This window comes from Myiozetetes cayanensis, unplaced genomic scaffold (genome assembly GCF_022539395.1).
Source record: "Myiozetetes cayanensis isolate MyiCay16 unplaced genomic scaffold, myiCay2020 scf4, whole genome shotgun sequence".
Lineage (NCBI taxonomy): Eukaryota > Metazoa > Chordata > Aves > Passeriformes > Tyrannidae > Myiozetetes > Myiozetetes cayanensis.
The window spans coordinates 70,911,377-70,931,214 of NW_026087631.1; the positions used below are offsets into that span (position 1 = coordinate 70,911,377).

Sequence of the window (19,838 nt, forward strand, 5' to 3'; positions counted from 1 at the left end):
TGGCTTAAAAATACTTTAAATATTACTACTTCATCCTAACAAGCTCAAAGAAACACCAGTGTTAGTGAAGATGGTCAGAAATTCCAACCAACCACTTCCTTGCCTGCTTTGCATTCCCAACGCTCCCTCACAATCTTCCACATTCCCGAAACCATGGAACCCATCATAGGGTTTTTGTCTTTGACTCTGGATGGTACAAAAATTCAGAGTTCATCTCACATGAGAAGTAGGAGCCAGGTGCCTCAGAAGTTTAACTGTATAAATGTCATAGATCATCTACACGGTTCAAAATAATGTCAGGATTTGAGCCCCTCTCACTCTCTAAGTCATAACTGGGAGGCTGCAGAAAAGGAAGCAAAGATAAGCTTCTGCAAGCAATAGCACAGAGATGCTCTCCTCATCTTAAATGAGGAGGATGGAGAGCACATTTAGGACTACATTCTCTGCGTACATACTGAACTGTTAGGCAAGAAAAGGCATTTTTCAGATAATACCAAAACCAATGTCAAAGCAGGCTGGAAAGTAAGACCTTGGCAGGAGCATTAGCCTTCGCTCTGCGAAGGAAGAAACTGCTGCATTTCACCTGAGACTCTACAGCAACTGCACAGTAACAGCACCCCAGCAAGCAATCTCTAAATTGGGATTGAGGAAAATTGATCTTAAAACTTTACTGCAGTCAGAAATCTGCCAGACGGCTTTTCATCAACAGCCAACATCACTTTGGTTTGCAATGGGGTTTAATATGAACCAGCAGCAAAATTTACCTCCTGTGCAGGAACTCAGGTCCTCTCATTAAAGCTGAGATTCAAGTGTTAAGTATCATTCCACACAAAGAGTATCAAAAGCAACTGTAATTTAACCACTACTATTAAAGTCAACAAAAAAATCATTGACATCAATAGTAGAGAGTTTTAGTTGTCAATCAGAGAAGTGTTTGATGATGCATCAAACCCTTCCATTCTACTGAGACAAGTACACAAACACATGGAAAAAGAAAACAGAGATGCACTGTTACAGATGCATTTTTTAGCTGTATCCTTTTTAGCTACAAATAGCCTTTGCCAGGGCACACACCAAAGCTATATTCACTATACGAAGCTGAAACAAATGAAAGCCAGAGATGCTGAGACTGATGGGAGGCACCTATTCATCCTCCTGCATAGACTGGAAGAAGAGAAGGTGCACCCATGCACTGAGTGGTCCCACGGTTCAGTTCAATATCGTATCCTGCAGACCATGACACAAGTAGACCAAGGACACTGCCTGAAAGGAGGTGAGACACAGCAGTGTTCTGAGGGTGCAGTAACAGGTAAGGGAAAACACAGGGGAGAACGGACCCTTCTGGGGAAGGGTCAATGGTTTTGACATGCTAGAAATGAGGATTACACCTGCCTGGGGAGTTCTCCATATAAGCAGGTCATCTCCATTATTACTTACCCTTCATATAAGATTAAAAACCTAATACAGTTGTCACATTACCCAACTGTTGGCATGGAGGCAGAATGCAACCAGTGATACAGATGAACCCAGTTACACTACATCCCTCACCTTTTTTCAATTTTAAAAATACAGGAGATACCACAGTCCAGGTCAACATTATCCTAAACCTGACCTGACTGAACTCTTATTAACTGTACATTACCAGGCATTTTCCAAAAGCATCTGTTTTATGGTCTTACTTAAAAGAAGCAAAAATTAAGCATGAAGCATATTTATACTCTTTTTAAGACAAAACCCCACACAGCTGATCACACCCAAATACTGGGAAGCTGAAACTAGCTGTGTTTCTCCACTTTGGATTCCAATACTCTGTGCTGTCACCACTGAAACAACTTTTTAAATAATGAAGACAGACTATGAATATGCCAGTTCATTATTCACTACAGGGCATGGCTTGGTTTGTAAAATGCTTGGATTTTGGCCATCACTAGTTACAAAATATTTATGGACTGGGCTTTGAGGAACCTTGTCTAGTGAAGACATCCCTGCACATGACCATGGCAGGGGGGTCAGAACTAGATGATCCTTGAGATTCCTTCCAATCCAAACCATTCCAGGATTCTATGATCCAGCAGAATAATCCAGGCTAATACGAACAAAACAGCTCCACTGGAGGAAGGATGCTCGCGCTCTTGTTTCTCACTGACTGCTTCTTGTGCCTATGTCAGAACTGCAAGGGAGAGCATGAAGACAGGATCTTAAATCCCACCAAATTCATTCTGCATTTCAGAAAAGTGAACTCATGTGCCAACATTTAGTTTCAGAATACACAGGGATTATGTGATTAGAATCCCACTGGCTTGCTGGGAGGATTCAGCAAGATAACTACAAATTACTTAGAGGGTTAGTGTCAAAAGGACCTCTGTACTTATTTAGCCTCTGCTCTAGATTACTGACCCACTTATGAAGAGCTAAGCACCCCTGCTGTGCAATGCCAACACCCACTCCATCTGTTTGCTTCTGCTTTCTCAGAACCTCTATTAGTCTCATAAGAAGTTGTGTTAATTACCACATGAGCAGCTTCTGTGTAGTACACACAGGATCAGCCTCCCTTAGTGTGTAGTCACCTTGACAAACCACACAGAAGCAGCACAACCCTAACTCAGCAGGATTACGGATGACATACAGTAAGAAATGCAGATTCCTGAAGAAGTGATTTAATACAATTTCTGTTCAAACTGCTCTCAGTTTTGAGAAAAACTTGTAGGAGTTTAGCTGCTTAAGGTTTCAATAATGAAAAAAAGTATACTACAGTTTACTGCTGCATCAAACCCTGTAAATCTCCAAGGGGACCAGAAACTTGCCAAACCACAACTGAAACTTCTGTTGAGGGAATAATGCGAGAGTGGCAAAGAGAAGCATCCCACAACACTTGTCAGTATCTACACCAGATTAAACAGCATCAATGAGTAAAACCAAAGCTAGCTAAAAAAAAAACCCAACACACACAAAGCCAAACACCCCCCCCCACCCCAAGCAGAACAACATTCGGAAAGTTAGCCCAGCTGTCACATCAGAACTGCATCTCAGCAGCTTGGCACCACAAACTTTCTGCTGACTAGGAAGGAAAAAAGTTTCAAATTCAGCATTTTATTATTTATCCCTGCTGATCTGCAGATCTTTAAGACATTCATTAAAGTGGGACTCAGGCAGTGGTTTCATTAACTTACTAAATCCAAGAACAAGAATCTCCAAGAAGTCATTACAGTACTGAGTTGACATTCGCTGCTTCTTGGGAACCCAGACTATTGCTGTCAAATTGAAATAATACCAACAGTTCAAAAGCCAGCTATGAAACTCAAAAATTCTGTACAGCACTGCTGGCAACCCTGCTATCATCTCACCCGTTAACGCCAAAGACATTTCCTCGTTTAAAATTCAACCTTGTACAATAGCCAACATCACTCAAAGAGCTCTTCCTGGTTTACTCCTAAGGTACTCAGTGAGAGTGAAACCCAGTCCAGTCCTTTTTACAACCCACTGGAGGACAGAAGAGAACAGTACGTCACAGCCCAGCAAGAACTGCTGGTCACAGAGTGCAGCACAGCTTCTATTCCAGTTTAAGAAATTATTTACTATGTCTACTTTAACACAAAAGGCCATGTAGGCATACTTCTACTCAAAAATAGTGATCTATTAGCCTGTTGTTGGGATCTTCTAAAATAATTCCATGTAGACAGCTATTCTTCTGAAGTAGCAGTATTTACTGCTCCAGTATCCCTGTGGGAGAGCTCTAGAAAGTCTAAGAGCTCTGGAACCTACAGGCACATTTTGTATCAAGTGAATCTCTGTGAGGCAGATTTAACTTCTTGTCATACGAAACACCTCCCAGTTAAGCACTTTGTCATGGTAAACACTTGCTAAATACACAGAGTCACCTCAATAAATATATATCCCTACAGGTTCAAATCTTAGTCCGCTGATGTACACTAAGACAAGAAAGCACTAATATTTTATAATTGATTGTTTTTCACGTGGCAAAAGGAAGAAAGCAGAAGAGAAAACCAGAGCATTTTGGGACTACTCTAGAGAAGAAAATACAAGCAGAGGGCAGCATTAGAAACAAAAGGTGAACAGAAGAGAGAAAGAACAGAATTAAAGTAGCTGTCCATTCAGAACATACTCATGACTTTCCCAGACAGCTGTGTCAAATCTAAAAGAGAACGCTGAAACGATTATCAGATAACAGCTACAACACATTTGATATATGGAAATCATTACTGACACCAGTCAGATCTAGTTTGCACTATGATTAGTACTAAGTATAAAAGTAGCTGGGATGAACGCACTCATACAGAAATGAAGTTCATAAACCAGACACAGTTTGTCTCCCCTAGAAATCATTTAAGTGTCGAGTGGCTAAGTACCCAGAATACACCTGTGCCACCAGATCCTCCAACTTTTTCACAGAAAAACACACCTGTGAAGTGACTTGATATTTCTGTCACACATAATGAGCTTCCTTGGGCACCTCAGTGGGATTTCTGTGCAATGTGAATCGAGAGTAGACTGCATTTATACTTACAAACACAACCCTTGCCTCTCGCACAGCAGTTGCTATGAATTAAGCTGAGAAAGTCAAAGGGGTAAAATGCAAGTCATTCACCTAAATGTTTATACATACAGGAGCAGAAAAGCAATTCTAGAAATACCCCAGGTTATTAAACAAAATGCATTTTCATTAAACAATTACAATAATTACAGTAAATAAACTGGTCTTCAGACAACCTGCCTCCAAAGATAAAATTCCCCTTCAAAAGGGGGAATGGAGGTAGCTTGTACAATTTAAATGAAAATACCAGATACAACTGAAAGTAATTAGATGACTGAAGTGTTGACCAAGGAAAAACTAGTCTTTTTTTTTTTTTTTTTTTTTAAGTGAAACTGTTGGTTCAGGTATGCGCCCCCTACCAAATTATAGACAAGGTTATTAAATAACAGCATAAGGCAGTCCTACAAACTAAGAGTTGTGTTAGGCACCACTAGAACACACACAAACAGTAATGAAAAGTGAAATGAAAAGAAATTGTGACTTCACAAAAAAGTGTGATTCAGTTATAAGCAAGCACTACATAAATCCAATACAGGTTTTAAATAATTTTTAAAGAATCAAAAGCATGCAACTGATTTTTTCAGTCATTTGTTCACAGATAGCCTAAACATACATTTAGTCATTTTCTTAAAGTGGTTGTAACAATTTCAAACACAACAGCACTTACCTTGGTATTGTCACACATTTTGTATTGCAATTCTGAGTGGTAATTGCCTTCTCAAGCTCATCCAGCTGTCCAGTTTTCTTCAGCTTCTTTACCAAGCTTTTGACTGCTTTTTCACACCACTTTTCCTCCTGACCATTCTGCTCACCACCACCGGCCCCTCCAGAGCCACCGGCAGATTTTTTCCACCCCAGAAGTCTCTTCACAACTGGTGGAGTGAATGGCAGTATGGATGACATGACTCTAACCAGACCGAACGCTCAGCACACGATAAACTGAGAGATCTCCGTCCAATCCCTGAAAACACAAACCGAAACAAGACACGTTAGAACTGAGGTTTCAGTGAAACAAACACCTCGCTCATTACCAAATGCCCCAGGGCACTGCATCCCAAAACAAGTCACATAAATGGTTCACAAGTAGTATCATCATGGTCAGGAGGTATTTCATCAATAAAGTTCAAGTTTGCTGCAGACTCTCCAAAAGTTGATGGAGACTAAGGTTGCTGTTGGATTAGACTTGCAATTTTTCCTCAAGTCCTTCCTGACTAGAGCAAACTTCAGCAAATACACAGAGTAACTTGAGTCTAGCTCTGCACCTAGGCTGGTTGGTTTTAGTAATTTATTAATATTTTCCACAAGTCACTGACAAACTGCATACATACATATGCATGTCCTGCCCAGCTCCAAGTTAGTTTAGCAAGTGAAATTGTGTCCAGAATGTCAGTCACTATGGTTTGACAGAACTCATCCAACAGCCAGCCATCTCTCAAACCTTTCTTTTCCCATTTTGTTTGTCATGTTTTAAATAACTACCAATTTTTGTTCCACAGGGGATGCCAGTTTCAAACTCACTAATAAATCTGGTGATAAACTTCTTCCCATGTAGAGTCCAATGGTCTATAATAATTAATTTGCTCAACTGGCAGCACTTAAAATCATCATGTCTTTCAAAATTCATTAAACAACAGATAAAATCTTAGTTGGTAGGCACCTGAGTAGTAGAACTTTTCAACTCTGATAGCTTTTCATTCAGTGTAACTACCTGATCATGATATTTATATAAAATGAAATATTAAAAGGAAAGCTGAAACTTGAGCTCTGTTTAGCCTGTTAGATATGTTAGAAATTGCTCGAGGACATTAACGGTCCTATGGATAGAAGCTAAAGTCAAAAATCATCTTATTTCCAGGCAGCAAATGGGTATTTGAACTCCAGAAAGTTACCTAATTTCCAAGCTGCATAAGTTAGTCCAGTCAGCTGAAAATACCTTGTTTTAGCTAAAAGCTAACACCACCTTCATGGTCCCTGAGTCACACTTTGAAGGCAGCTTATGTGCCTCTCCAACCCGTACAGGCACACTCCCCACACCTACCCAACACATACCAGCTTCGCCTTACTGAAGTTTCCCATCCCCAAAACAACATGATTTGTGATTCTTCAGGCTACAGCATTCGTGGCTAATTTATGCCTTGTCACATCTTTGCAGTTTCAGGGAGGACCAAGCCAACAAACACTAGATTATATCCTACAGGTAACCTTAAATCACAACTTCTCAACTTACACAAAACAGAACATTCAGTAGGGCATGACATTTCAGTTTCAAAGAAATTATACCTCCATAAACCAGCACCTCAGAGCACCTAAAAACGCGGCTGAAGCAAGAAATATAGTTTTCTAGGGCCAAGGAAACAGAGGTTCCAGTTATCAGGACTCAAGATCAACACTGATAACTTTATGCAAGTCGTTCAAAATACTCTATCCTAAATCACAGAATCACTGAATGGTTTGGGTTGGGACCATTAGAAAACACCCTGTTCCAACACCACCCCCCGCCATGGGCAGGGGCACTTTCCCTTAGAGCAGGTTGCTCCAACCCCATCCAACCTGGCCTTGAACACTTCCAGGGATGGGGCAGCCACAGCTTCTCCAGGCAACCACTGCCAGCCTCACACAGCAGAGTTTCTTCCTTACATCCAATCTGAATTGACTCTCTCTCAGTTTTAAACTCTTGCTCCGTGTCTTGTCAGTAGACGCCCTGGTAAAAAGTCAAAGCATTTATTTTCACACAAGACTACAAAGAACTTTTATTCTTCCAATAGTGTTATATCAACTATAGAATTTGTCGCCAGTATTTCAAACTGCAGGCTTTGCTACCTGTAAAAGCATTGCACCAGAGCCCTGGTTGCAGCAAACAAGAAAAATAAACTCAACAGCCAACACTTTTTAATAAAACACTGATGAGGACAGTAGGGGTACAGTTTCATAGGGAGTCAAGTCAACAGAAAGCCTAGTTCTCCTTCCTTTTTTCCCTATGGCACCACCACCTCAGCATCAGTGCTAATGTCCTTCCACAAAAACTCGGCCAAAAAAAAGTAAAACAGTTTAATTTTGTGGGCTTTGCTGATTTGGTTCTCTTTCAAGTTAAGAAGTTGATCACACACGGTACTCAAGCACCCCAGGTGATGTCAGATGAGTTACAGGAGTGTGGAAGGACTCCAGCCTCAGTCTTCAACTGCAGCGCTGGTGTTGACTGCATCACTGGAAATGTGCTTTAATTCAGACCATTTATTCTGGTGACAAAACCAAATTAAGCAGCCTGACACCTTCTGAACTGTTCAAGGGCCTGGCAGTGAAACACGTCAGACCCCTAACGAGCACCCTGAGCAGCTCCAGAGATGGAACAGGAGGCTTGTGTGGTCCCTTCTGGTTCAAGAAACATAGCTGGTTTCTACAACAGGGAGCAGCAGCCACTGAGCTTTATAAAAAAAAAGACTTCAGCCTTTGAGCAAGGACAACACTGGATGCTTCACAGGCACACACAAGAAACTCAGAAACCAAAAAGGACAGGCTTTAAAGATCGCGTTCTAAACAGTAGCAATTGATGGTGTTAACACCTGAACATTAAATTCAGTGCTGACAGGCAACCAAGTACAACTATCACTGCTGATCCACTCACCAGTTATTCTCCTTTTTATGGAGCTCACTGACACATGAGTATTTCCTGTGCTTTAGCTTCAAATCTGACAACCTTCAGTGCCACAGAATACTCCTCTGATTGTCAGCCCTACAAAACACACACTTCGGGAGGATCTCATTTACCACCACGGTGGTAAGTGGCCTGTCTTTCAGAGCCTGTTCTTCCAGCCCCTCCAAACATTCTCCATGCTTTGATCTAATTTTTCAGCTTTACTTTACTCCTTGTGATGAAGTGTCCGGTTTTGCAGTATTCTCTCCCTTAAGACTGATATATATACACACACACACACATAAAATTTTCTGTACTCTCTGCTGCCTTTTTTTTTGACCAAAATTTGCCTTTCTGCTTCAAATGCACATTGAACGATTTAAGTCTCAGAGCAGGAAAGAATTTAGAAATTCTACACATTTCAGTTTTTCTTTATATTTGAACTCTCATACTGTTTTGACATACTCAGAGGAAAAAACCCAAATCCTTCTTTTCCCATTTCCAAAAGACTGCAAGCCCAAAATTTCCACATGCTCTATTTAATTGTACCTAACTGCCTTACAGATGTGCGCTCATCCAGTTTCTGTAGATGTCAGAAAGCAAAAGTAGATCTGGCACCCCCGTGAAAACTAACCTGCAAAAAAAACCAAAACAAAACAAAAAGGGACACATTTAAAGAGCCCTTTATAACAATGATTTTTCTGCAGCTTAGTAGCTATTTAACAAAAACACAACATACACAGCTGCAGACTAAGAGTCTGGGAGGCTTAAACTAACTTCTTCCTTCTAGCTATTGTTTTGCCATGTCAGGGATTTGCCAAGAGTATCAATAAGAATTTCACCAAGTTATTCCAGTAGTGGCCCTGTATCTTTCAAAGGGTGAGCAGAGAGAATGTGACACAAGTAGGACAGGACTTCACTCAGCTTAATACTTCAGTGTGATGAGTACTCACAGGAGAGTATTCCAGCCAGCTTATTTATGGGGGGGTAAAAAAAAAAAAAAAAAAAAAAGCAGTAGTCTGTTTCAAGGCTAGACTGTGCAAACTGTAAGGCATGGTTAGGCTGAATTATGGGTAATTTGGATAAATGCAGATTTTACAAAGAAAAAGCAGTAATGCTGCATCCAGCCTAGTGCTCCATCTCCAAAGGTGGCAAAAAGATAAGCTAATCAAGGGAAGCATGGGAACCTGGCTCTTTTCTGCACTCTCCTCATAGTTCTTCAGCATCTCAAATTGTTACAACACAAAATTAAAGGCTACACTCCTACTTATTACCTTCAGCAGCCATTTATGGACTTGCTGTCCACAAATCCACCAAACAGCTTTTCGAACGTGCCTCCACAACCCCTCGTGGCACACTGTGCTAGTATTTAACTGCCCACTGTCAAAAGAACTACTTTCAGTAATTTAATTTATTCCCTCCCAAGTTTCAGAAAGTGACTCTTGTTCTACCATTGCAAGTTTGCTGAAGAACTGTTTGTGTTCATCTGATCTGCAAGCTTCATGACTCCATACAGTTGAATCACGTCCCTCCCTCAAACAGAGGGCTCTCAGACTTTTGTCTCAAGGAAGGTATCCAAACACAGCTAACACAGTTTAGGATGCTCCTCTGAACAGATGCCAAGCCTGAAAGCTTTACTACTTCAATTAAATTATAATTACTTGAAGACTCTGCATAAAGACTGATCTAAAGACCACAGGAAAAAAATGTATCAGTTTAAGGTTATCTTTGCACTTACCTTTTTGGTCATATTATCCTAAATCTCTCAACATAATAATTTAAATAAAAAGTGCAAAGACAGGAATTTACACTCCATGAGGAACTGGTGGCAGAGGGCAGAGTGCACGTGTCTGCTGCTGAACATCTGGCAGGAGCTCAAATAAAAATGAGGAGCCCTGGACCTGTGCTGGGTTATAACTGTACCCACCCAGACAGACTCAGAGACACCTTGTTTACAATAATGGGTTTAGGAGTTACTGCTAAAGCTCATTTTTGACCAGCAAATCCCATTTCAATTCATCAACTGCTACTTTTACCTTCAAATGGATAAAGTAATACAGGGAGTTTTGATCTCATAAAGAACAATTCCCTCATACACCATTACTGTTGACAGTAACCGCTTGCTAAAAACATTCCTCTATTTGTTTTTGCCTGGGACAAATTCTTCATCCACTAAAAAATATGAGATGCTTTTCCCCAAAATGCACCCCCAAAACAGGCTTTGCCAATGCTGCAAGAAACATTTCTACATTGCTAAAATGGCATAAGATTAAACATGTAATACCCCCTCTTACTTGCAATGGGTTTTTTTGCAATTTCTTTGTAGTTAACAGCCAACCACCTCAAAAAACTGAGCACCCATTTACAGCCTTTGCTTTCAAGGACCTCAGAAGTGCTTTGCCATCACTCACCCTTTGCACTGTCTCCCCCTGGCTCACTCTCTTCTACTCAGGCCCAATGCCACAGCCCAAATCTCATCTTATTTAAATTCCCGTGCACTATTTCCAATTTTCACCACAACATCAACACTCTGGGGGTAACTGCTGGGAGATTTTCAAGATCCTTTTCCAAGCTCAACTGTAGTTGAACCAGTAGTACCAAGGCAACAGTGCATTCCATAGCAGAACACTTCCATTTTATCCCTTTCCATCCCAAATCCATCTGTGGATTTTGCCTTCAAACTGCAGCTTTGAATACTCAAGGGGTTCTTACCGTTGCCCAGAGAGGTACAAGAGTTTATTTAGATTGCTGGAACATAAGAGGTATGTGCTGTAATTCCCCAGAGATTAATACTGGAAAAGCTACAAACTGCCCACTTTTGGTGGTATTTGTTTCATCTCTGCTCCCCGATGCACGCAGGTTTCTATGGCTGGTCAAACAGTGTCATAATTGGCAACTTCTAAAGTCATAGTTTTGAGTCATGTCTGCTATTATTCCACTCCACTGTGGTTCTCTGGAACAAGTATTAAATATTAAGCCCATGATCCCAGCAATAACTAAGCATAAAAGATGAAGAAAACCTTAAGGGCAGCATTCTAGCAGACTAAAATCTTCAAGGGAAATTTTCCTTTCCTGAGTGTCTGGAACATACTATAAACACACTGGTGCTACCAAAAATATCAAGTGATTTCTGGCTAATTTATTCTAAAGCCTTATGCAACATATTTCATATCAGTCTGCTTATTCATCTGAACTTGAAATAAAGAAATCTGATCTCTCCTGGTTTTACTAGAAGTATTCTGGCTTAGAGGAATTTCATTTGCAGGAGCTCTTCTGGAATAAAGAGGACAGAAGTTAAGCTCGCGAGGAAAGAAGATCGAGGAAAATTATTTGTGGTATTTGAGAGAAAGTCTACAAGCTCATTTCCTCCCTATTTTAGTCCCATTTTTGAGACTTTTTTCCAAAGGCAATGTTTTTTTCATTAATCTTGGAATCTGGACAAGATTCTTTATCTATTTTACCAAGTGCATAATGTGCACCTGAATTCTGTATGAACTTCAGACCAAAATCAAAGCCAGTCTTCTCCCTTTCAGACAGAACACATTCAAGCTTAAACCTCTCAGTGGAGCAGACAAGGGAAGACACTTCACTTCTATTGCACCCACAGCTCCTCCCAAAGCTGCCTTCCGAGGTTCCCTACAAATGAATATTAGGCACCTGGTCTTGTGATACCTTTCTGAAGAACAAACACAAAAGAAAGCGCCCGTCCTTACCTCCTCACACTCTGGTCAGAGAAGAGCAGTGTCTGGGGTTTTGTTCTGGGGGAAAAGGAATCGAGCCCTACTGGGCAGTGCCCTCAGATGCGCCTCCCACTTCAGGTGTCCGGCCAATCAGCCCAGCAGTGGGGGGAGTGGCTCTGGAGAGTCCCCACCCCAAGGGGCTCTGCCCAGCTCACAACCCAGAGCTCTGAGGAGTGACACCAAGGTCCTGGTTCAGCTTCCACACGAGCTGATGAAGCTCAAAGCATGCTGCTGTGACCTGGGGGCATGGGAGCAAAGAAAATGCTTCCTCTAGGCCAAACTTTAGACTGAGAATTTGAAACATGCCTATATACAAGCTTGATTTACTCATTAATTTTAAGTTTACCAAGCTCTAGTATTGCAATGCATCTTGAAACTACATGTAACTGTATTACCTTTATATAGCTCACTGAAAACAGAATTTTGAAAGCAGACTTCCCACCTCCCCCTTGCTGGCTCCATGAAGCTTGATTATAAACCAAATGAGGAAACTCAGATTTCTCATGCACAGAACTAAATAAGCATGATCATGATGCTACGAAAGCTTGAGAGGTTGGATTTTTCTTCAGTTACTAGGGGCTGCCTCAAATTACAGCCAAATGTGGTAGTGAAAAGGTATATTACTATTAAAAAATTAGCACCCCGTGTAACCCATGCACTCGTGGCACGCTAAAACTGCATTGCAACTGGAGACATGAGAAGGAAGAGCTGTTAATTTTACTGACCTTTGATTAAAATACTAATAGGACCAATGTCTTTTACCAACTCTCCTGGAACTGCAAAAGAGAAAAGTCACCACAGTTGCAGTCAGCCCATCCACCTGCCTCTGCAGAGCTGCAAACTTCTCCCACTTATTTAGCATCATGAACAAGGTCAGAGTATTGCTCCTTAAAACTAAAAGGCCAGAATAACCCCACAAAGGCAGGGAATAAGTACTCCAAACCACGGCAGCTTAAGCCCTTCTCACCTCATTAATTTTGAGTAAAATTTTCCATGTGTAACAGGCAAGTGTCACCTTCATTATTTTAGAAAATAAATACTCCTGGGCTAAATTTGACAGGAATATTCACAGAACTGCTTACCAGTTACCTAGGTACCTGTATAGCTTAGCAGCTACTCCACTTTGTTAAAGCCCAAACAACTGCATTTAACAATTACTTAATTCAAGTTCACTTTCAACATAGGTCTAAGGTGCCGAACACAGGGCAGCCCCCCCATCCCTTGATAAGCAGAGTTCAATTATGTTTCGTGTCTGATGTTAAGCTCATATTGCTAGAGTGTAATTAAATGCAGCTTGAGCCCCAAACTAAACTGACAGAAGACCCAGGAGCTCCTCTGCCGCAGTCTCCTCTTGTTCTAACTTCGCATTGTGACTGTCAAATACAAATAATCAGAATAAAAAGTCATCAGGAACGAAGGTTTACTGTTTGCAACGGAGCTTCTGTTACTGGAAGAGGAGAGGAATGTTTAGGAAGGTTTTCTGCAGTAGCCAATTTCTTCTAGCCCAGAGAGTATTGAACACAGGGCTGCCTGTACTCTCCATTCTATTACAAAAACCTAATCCCATCGCATGACCTGCAGCAATTCAGTTTAACAAATCAACAATTACAAATATTTTGGCAAAGTAAGCTTAGGTATTGTTTGCCTCTCGGCACAGTTCACAACCAGTTTATGGCTTTATGATAAAAGTCATTAAATCCAATCTGAAAAGCAGAATTTACAGCTCACTTAGCAAGTCAGGCCCATAAATGGATGCTTTCAATTACAGGGCATTTACATGCACAACCATTAAGGCGGCATTGAATACATTTGAAAACTCTGGAATACTTTTTATAATAATTAAAACTTTGCGTACTGTTCTTTGTACAAACAAAACTTAGGAATTTGCTTCAGTCTCAAGCAGAGCTCAGGTTCATTGTTATCCAGAACCTACTACAGAGCCTGTTCTCCCAGTACTTTTGTGGGAAAGGGATTAGAGAGATGGAAACAAGGTTTGTTTTTTAAAGTTGCTCTCAGGAGCAGGGATTTATTTTTCTTTTTTTGAGCTCCAATAAACTCAATTATATCAGCTGGTGCTCAACAATTCTGAAAGATCAAGTGGAAGAGGAAGATGGAGGAGGACCCAGGAGGGCCTTTCACTTGGAGATCAGCTGTGCAATCCCAGCTGATTTGATTTTGTTGGCGAACCTAGCTGCCAGGTGGAGGAAACACAGCGATCAGCTCAGAGGACAATTTTTTAACCTCACTTTTTCAACCGTGGTGTCCCTTTTACCATCAATCAGGACCTCGGGGGGAAGCTGATGAACCCCTCTTCAAGATTCTATCACACAAGTCCAGCTTCTTCCACAAAGAAAACTGGATCCTCAAACACTGCCACTTGTGTGGGTCAGGTTACACCGACAGCCACCAAAACAACTGCAGAACAGCAACCAACTGCCAGGTTACTCTGTGCAACATCCCAACACGCTGTTCAGCGTGTGCTCAGACTCGTCTTTAAGTTCATACCACCTTAAACCACCCCTTCCTCTTTTTAAAGGCACTTGTAACTAATATTAACTTTCCTCAGGACGCTGCTGAGCAGAGTGGGGCGAAGGGACCGCAAAATCCCCCCCTTAATTACATTCTGACGCCCATAGGATTCATCAAAGCCTGTAAGCGTTACAACTTTTAAGGCTGCTCCTGGGAACAAGCACACAAATAACCCCCTCACGCACCAGCACTGCCATGGAAGTATTGGAAAGTCCAAACCAGCCCTAAGAGGAGCCTTCCACCTCAACGAGGTGTTTCCTTCTCAGCCTCAGGAGAGGAGAGCAAGGACTAATCAGTCTCTCACTACAGTCCAGCCCCCACAGAAATAATGTAATGAATCAGCCCGAAAGTACAGCTCTCCAGGCTAAGAGAGGAGCACTCGAGAAAAGACAAACCTGCTGTTACCTGCGGTCTCCTAACAAGCTGTTATTACAAACCTCTTGCTACAGATGGAATCTAACTCGTTTATAACCATGGGCCGTGATAACACGGGCTCTACACACAACACACTCAAGCTGCAGCGTTTTCAGAGGCACTCGTCTTAGTAGACTCAGTAAACAAAACTTTTTACTAGTGCCACCCCACTAGCAAAGCGTTTGAAAAGGGCACAACACACGTGCTGGGCTTTTCTCAGTCAAAAGCGGTGACAGGCAACCAAAAAGACGTGAGCCCAGGCTGCAGCTCGAATCCCAGCTGTTCGACAGCTCTCCCAGACCATCACAAGGGCTCTTCGCTCACTCACATCACACAACTTTTCCCCCTTCTTCTATTTTCCCACAGCAAAGACTAAAGGACCACACCGGCCTGCACTTTTCCCCTGCGCTCCCCACAGAAAGGAAAGATAAAAATTGCAAACAGGAACTCCACAGCAACGCCACCAAACCACTCGCCTTTATCGCGACAGGTCTCCCCCCAGGTAGAAGAAAACACTCAGCAGGTTATGTTTGTTTACAAACAACACCCCGGGGAGTGGGAGCAGCCACAGCTCCTCCGGGCAAGCCGTGCCAGGGCCTCGCCACCCTCCCAGCCAGGAACTTCCCCCCCCATCCCACCTAACCGTGCCCTCTGGCAGCACACAGGTGGATAAACCCACCCACCCCAGCCCGTGTGTGCCCCATGGACCAGCAGAGGGGCGGACAAAAGGGGGGGTGAGGCGAAGCCTCGCCAACCCCAAAGCACAACTCACTCCCAACTTTCCCACATCTCCCGCACCCCTCCACGGGCACACGGAGGCGACGGTCCTCGTGGGTCCCTCCGAAGTCGGGATATCCCTGCAAGGAAAACACACCCGGCACGGAGGGAGCGCAGGGAGGACGGGGAGGAGCGGGGGGTGCTGAGGGGAGAGGGAAGGAGCAGCACAACTTCTTTACCTCCCTCCCTCCCTCCCTCCCACACACACAGAGACACACACTCCGAGGGGCACAGCCCCGCGCCAACTCCCCGTGGCCGGGTTATCCACCGGAGAACGGGATAACCCACCCCCGTCCCCGCCGCAACAAAGGGGCTGCGGGCGCGGGGAGGCGCCCCCGGCCCCGCAGGCACCAGGCCCCGCACGGCGCCCCCCGAGGCCCGCGCAGCCCGCGGGGCAGCAGCCCCCCCCAGCCGCGCCGCGCCCCGGGACGCACCGGGAGCCGCCTGGAAGCGCCGCCGCCTCGGCGTGTCCGGCGCTGCCGCTGCCGCTGCCCGGGCACGGCGGGGCCGCCGCCTCTCCCCGCAGTTCTACCCCGCTGCGCCCGCCCCCGCCGTGAGGCGGAGAGCGCGCCCATTGGCCGTTCGGCCCGTGACTCCAAGGCCAGCGAGGCCATTGGCCTGCCGGGATGATTGGCGGGAGAGAAAGCCAATAGGAGGCCGGGGAGGTTAAAAAAAAAAAGATAAGGGGGAAAAGGGGAGAAGAAACAGGCGCGAGGCGGGGGAGGCGGGGCGGGGCCGGGCGCTCATTGGTGGAGCCGCCTGTCAGTCACGCCCGCCGCGGGCGGTTGATCGGCGCGGGGTGGGGAGAAGGGTTTGAGTGAGCGGCAGGCGCGCAGCCGCACCACGGCGGTAGCGAGTCGGTGTTCTTCCGCGGGGCTCGAGCTGAGGCGAAGTAGTGCGCTGCTTCCCGGCGGGAATTCCCGCTGGACACGACCCGAGTGTGCCCAGGGGGCAGGAGGGCAATGTCCCCGGGGCTGTCCCAGCCGTGGTGTGGCAGCAGGGCCAGGGCAGTGCCCGTCCCTGTGCTGGCCCTGCTGAGGCACCTCCAGCGCTGGGGCAGTTCTGGGCCCTCAGACAGGAGAGACACTGAGGGGCTGGAGCGTGTGCAGGGAAGGGAACGGAGCTGGGGAAGGGGCTGGAGCAGCAGGAGCGGCTGAGGGAGCTGGGGGGGCTCATCCTGGAGAGAAGGAGGCTCAGGGGGGACCTTCTGGCTCTGCAACTCCCTGACAGGAGGGGGGAGCCAGGGGGGAAATCGGGCTCTGCTCCCAGGGACCAAGGGACAGGATGAGAGGAAGCAGCCTCTAGTTACACCAGAGGAGATTTAGACTGGATATTAGGGAAAATTTCTTGACTGAAAGGGTTGTCCAGCCCTGGCACAGCTGCCCAGGAGAGTGTTGGAGTCTCCATCCCTGGAGGGGTTTAAAAGCCCTGTGGACGTGGCACTTGGGGACGTGGGTCAGTGGTGGCCTTGGCAGTGCTGGGGAATGGCTGGACTCGACGGCCTGGGAGGGCTTTTCCAACCCGAGCGATTCTGTGCTTCCAAACAGGTTTAAACCACCCAATTCCTCCTCTCCTGCGGTGGCACAGAGGCCCCAGGCCTGACAGTCCCAAGGTGGGACGCGGGCAGAAGGGACCCCAAAGCCTTCCCAGCCTCCCTCCGCTGCCCGCACCCACCCCGGCACTCAGTGACTCTTGAAAGAGTGGTTTCCCCACCACGAGTTGTTTTTTTTTCTTTTAGCTCCTGCCTCCAGTAGGCTCCTCAAAGATTTAACCACCCGTGGTGTGGTAACGATGTCACACAAGCAAATCCCCCGTGCCTCAGTAGATGCCCAGGCTCACCACAGGTGAATTGGAGCCCGGTACCTGCAACTGCACGGCCAGGGACCCGTCAGCAAGTGAAACCCAGCACTGTCTTATCTGCAGGGATCCTTGCAGGGATGCCCACCCAGCAGGTTTGCTGGGGAGCTGTTCAAGCCTGGAGAAAAGAAGGCTGAGTGGACACCTCAATGCACCTTCTGGTCTCTGAAGGGGAATACAAGGAAACAGGAGAGGGACCCCTTGTCAGAAAGTGTAGTGTCAGGACAAGGAGTGATGGGTACAAACTGGAAAAGGGGAAATTTGGGTTAGATATGAGGGAGAAATTGCTCCCCGTGAGGGTGGGGAGGCCCTGGCACAGGTTGCCCAGAGAAGCTGTGGCTGCCTCTGGGTCCCTGGAAGTGTCCAAGGCCAGGTTGAATGGGGCTTGGAGCAACCTGGGATAGTAGAAGGTGTCCCTGCCCATGACAGAGGGATTGGGACTGGATGATCTTTAAGGTAGCTTCCAATTCCTTAAAGTTCCATGATTCTGTGAGTGGGAAGCCACAGGATGGGAGTTCAATGGGCTTTTTTTTTGGAGGAAAATGTCAACTCCTGCTTTGCTTAAGTCCCTTGAAGACATTCTGTTTTCCTGCTTTCGCTTTTTTGATACTTTTCCTTATTCTGTATGATTTATCTTAACTTCAGGCCTCTTCTTTTACACCCGAGGTCACATCTCGCCACCTCTGGAGAGAGCTGGCTCTCCAGAGACATGCTCCCCTTCCAGGCTGAAAAGGTTCCTGAGCTCAGTGATGTAGGTGTTGTGATTCAGTGTCTTGGGCACAGATCCCATCTCAGCAGGGCTGGTATTCCCAGGAGCCAGGTGAGACACCCCTCCCGTCATTTGGCCCTTCTGACAGAAGGGTAGATGTGGACTTGCGGAAATCTCCCTTTTTGCCTTTTGTCTGTGCTTGGGTTTTCCCAGCTTGAAGCAGGCACGTGGCCAAATGAGCTTTTTTTGAGTGCATTTTCCCTGCTTTTCTGTCGCTTTGAGGTTCCTGCAGTCGCCAAACAAGCAGAGAAGTGAGATGGAGAAGGTCCCTGCTGTAGACAAAGCAGAGCATCTGACAGATTGCCACGGTGTTTTGAAAGATAAGATGTCCCAGGCGTGTTGTACCTGGAAACAAACACAGGCTCTTCAGCCAGCGCAGCACTTACTTTGTGGAGCTTCCACTGCATTCAGAGAGAATTTTTTTTTTATTATTATTTTATTTTTTTTTTATGAACAGCAAGTTAATTGAGCTGAGTTTTCATATGGTTTTGCGTCAGACATTCCCTTCACCTCTCCTCTAAAACAGTTTCATGGCTCCCTCGCTCCTTTTTTTTTTTTTTTTTTTTTTTAATCTCCAAGGCTCCTGGTACATCCAAATCTCTTTTCTCTGCCCCCTCAAACTACTTTGTGTTGGCTTTCTCTCTGGAGGAGCACAGGCTGTGCCTGGTTCAGGGTTGTGTGTGCTCTGGCTGGCCGGCTGCCCTCTGGTTCTCTACTGCCAAGGAAGCCAAGCAGTGCTGATAAGGGCTGGGCTTTCTTTGCCTTTCTCCCCGGGCAGAAACATGGCAACGTTTCTCTCCTAATGCAGCCACAGTTTGCCATGAAATTCAAAAGATGCTGTGTTTCCAGGGGCTCTGCATCTTCCCAAGGTGTGGCTGAAACAGATCAAAAGGTTGACAAGCTCGGGCTGCACGACGGTGACACAAAAAGTACCGATTTTTGTGTAAACCTCCTTTTTCTAGGAAAGGAAATTGCAAGCAGCAGGAGAAGGAAAGCAAATAGAAGAAGGTGACATCGTGGCTGGAAATCACAGAGCCCAGAAGTGGTGGCTGTGGAGGAGGCAGACAGGATGGGTGTCTGCTGTGGAAGCAGTTTCAAGATGCACACCTGCATTAATTTGAGTTGGATATAAAAAACAAGGTTTTTTTTATTGTGAGGTTAATGAAGTACTGGCACAGGGTGGATGCCCCATCCTCGAAACACTCAAGATAAGGTTGGACAGGGCTTTCTGAAATTTGATCTCATTGAAGATATCCCTTCCTTTGGCAGGGAAGTTGGACTGGATGACCTTTAAAGGTCCCTTCCAACCCAAACCGTTCTACAATTCTGTGAAATAGTACTTGATTTAGTAAAAACAAATTGAAAAACTTCAGCCTTGGTACCAAAGCTGCATATTACTAGGTCCTATTAACTAATCAGAGAACCACAGAATGGTTTGGGTTGGAAAGGACCTTAAAGACCATCCAGTTCCACCCCCTGCGGTGTGCAGGGACACCTTCCACTATCCCAGGTTGCTCCAAGCCGTGTCCTACCTGGCCTTCAACACTTCCAGGGGTCCAGGGGCAGCCA

The 19,838-nt window shown here is 45.0% G+C and overlaps 1 protein-coding gene across 1 annotated transcript in view; it reads right to left on the reverse strand.

Annotated features, from left to right (window-relative positions):
• Window positions 1–16,209, reverse strand: part of SMAD2 (SMAD family member 2) — a 49,144-nt gene extending 32,935 nt beyond the window's left edge. The window contains 2 exon segments of the mRNA XM_050329939.1: window positions 5,220–5,513; window positions 16,078–16,209. Coding sequence (XP_050185896.1) covers window positions 5,220–5,455 — 236 coding nt within the window. The 5' untranslated portion in view covers window positions 5,456–5,513; window positions 16,078–16,209.
• Between the last annotated feature and the right edge of the window lie 3,629 nt (window positions 16,210–19,838).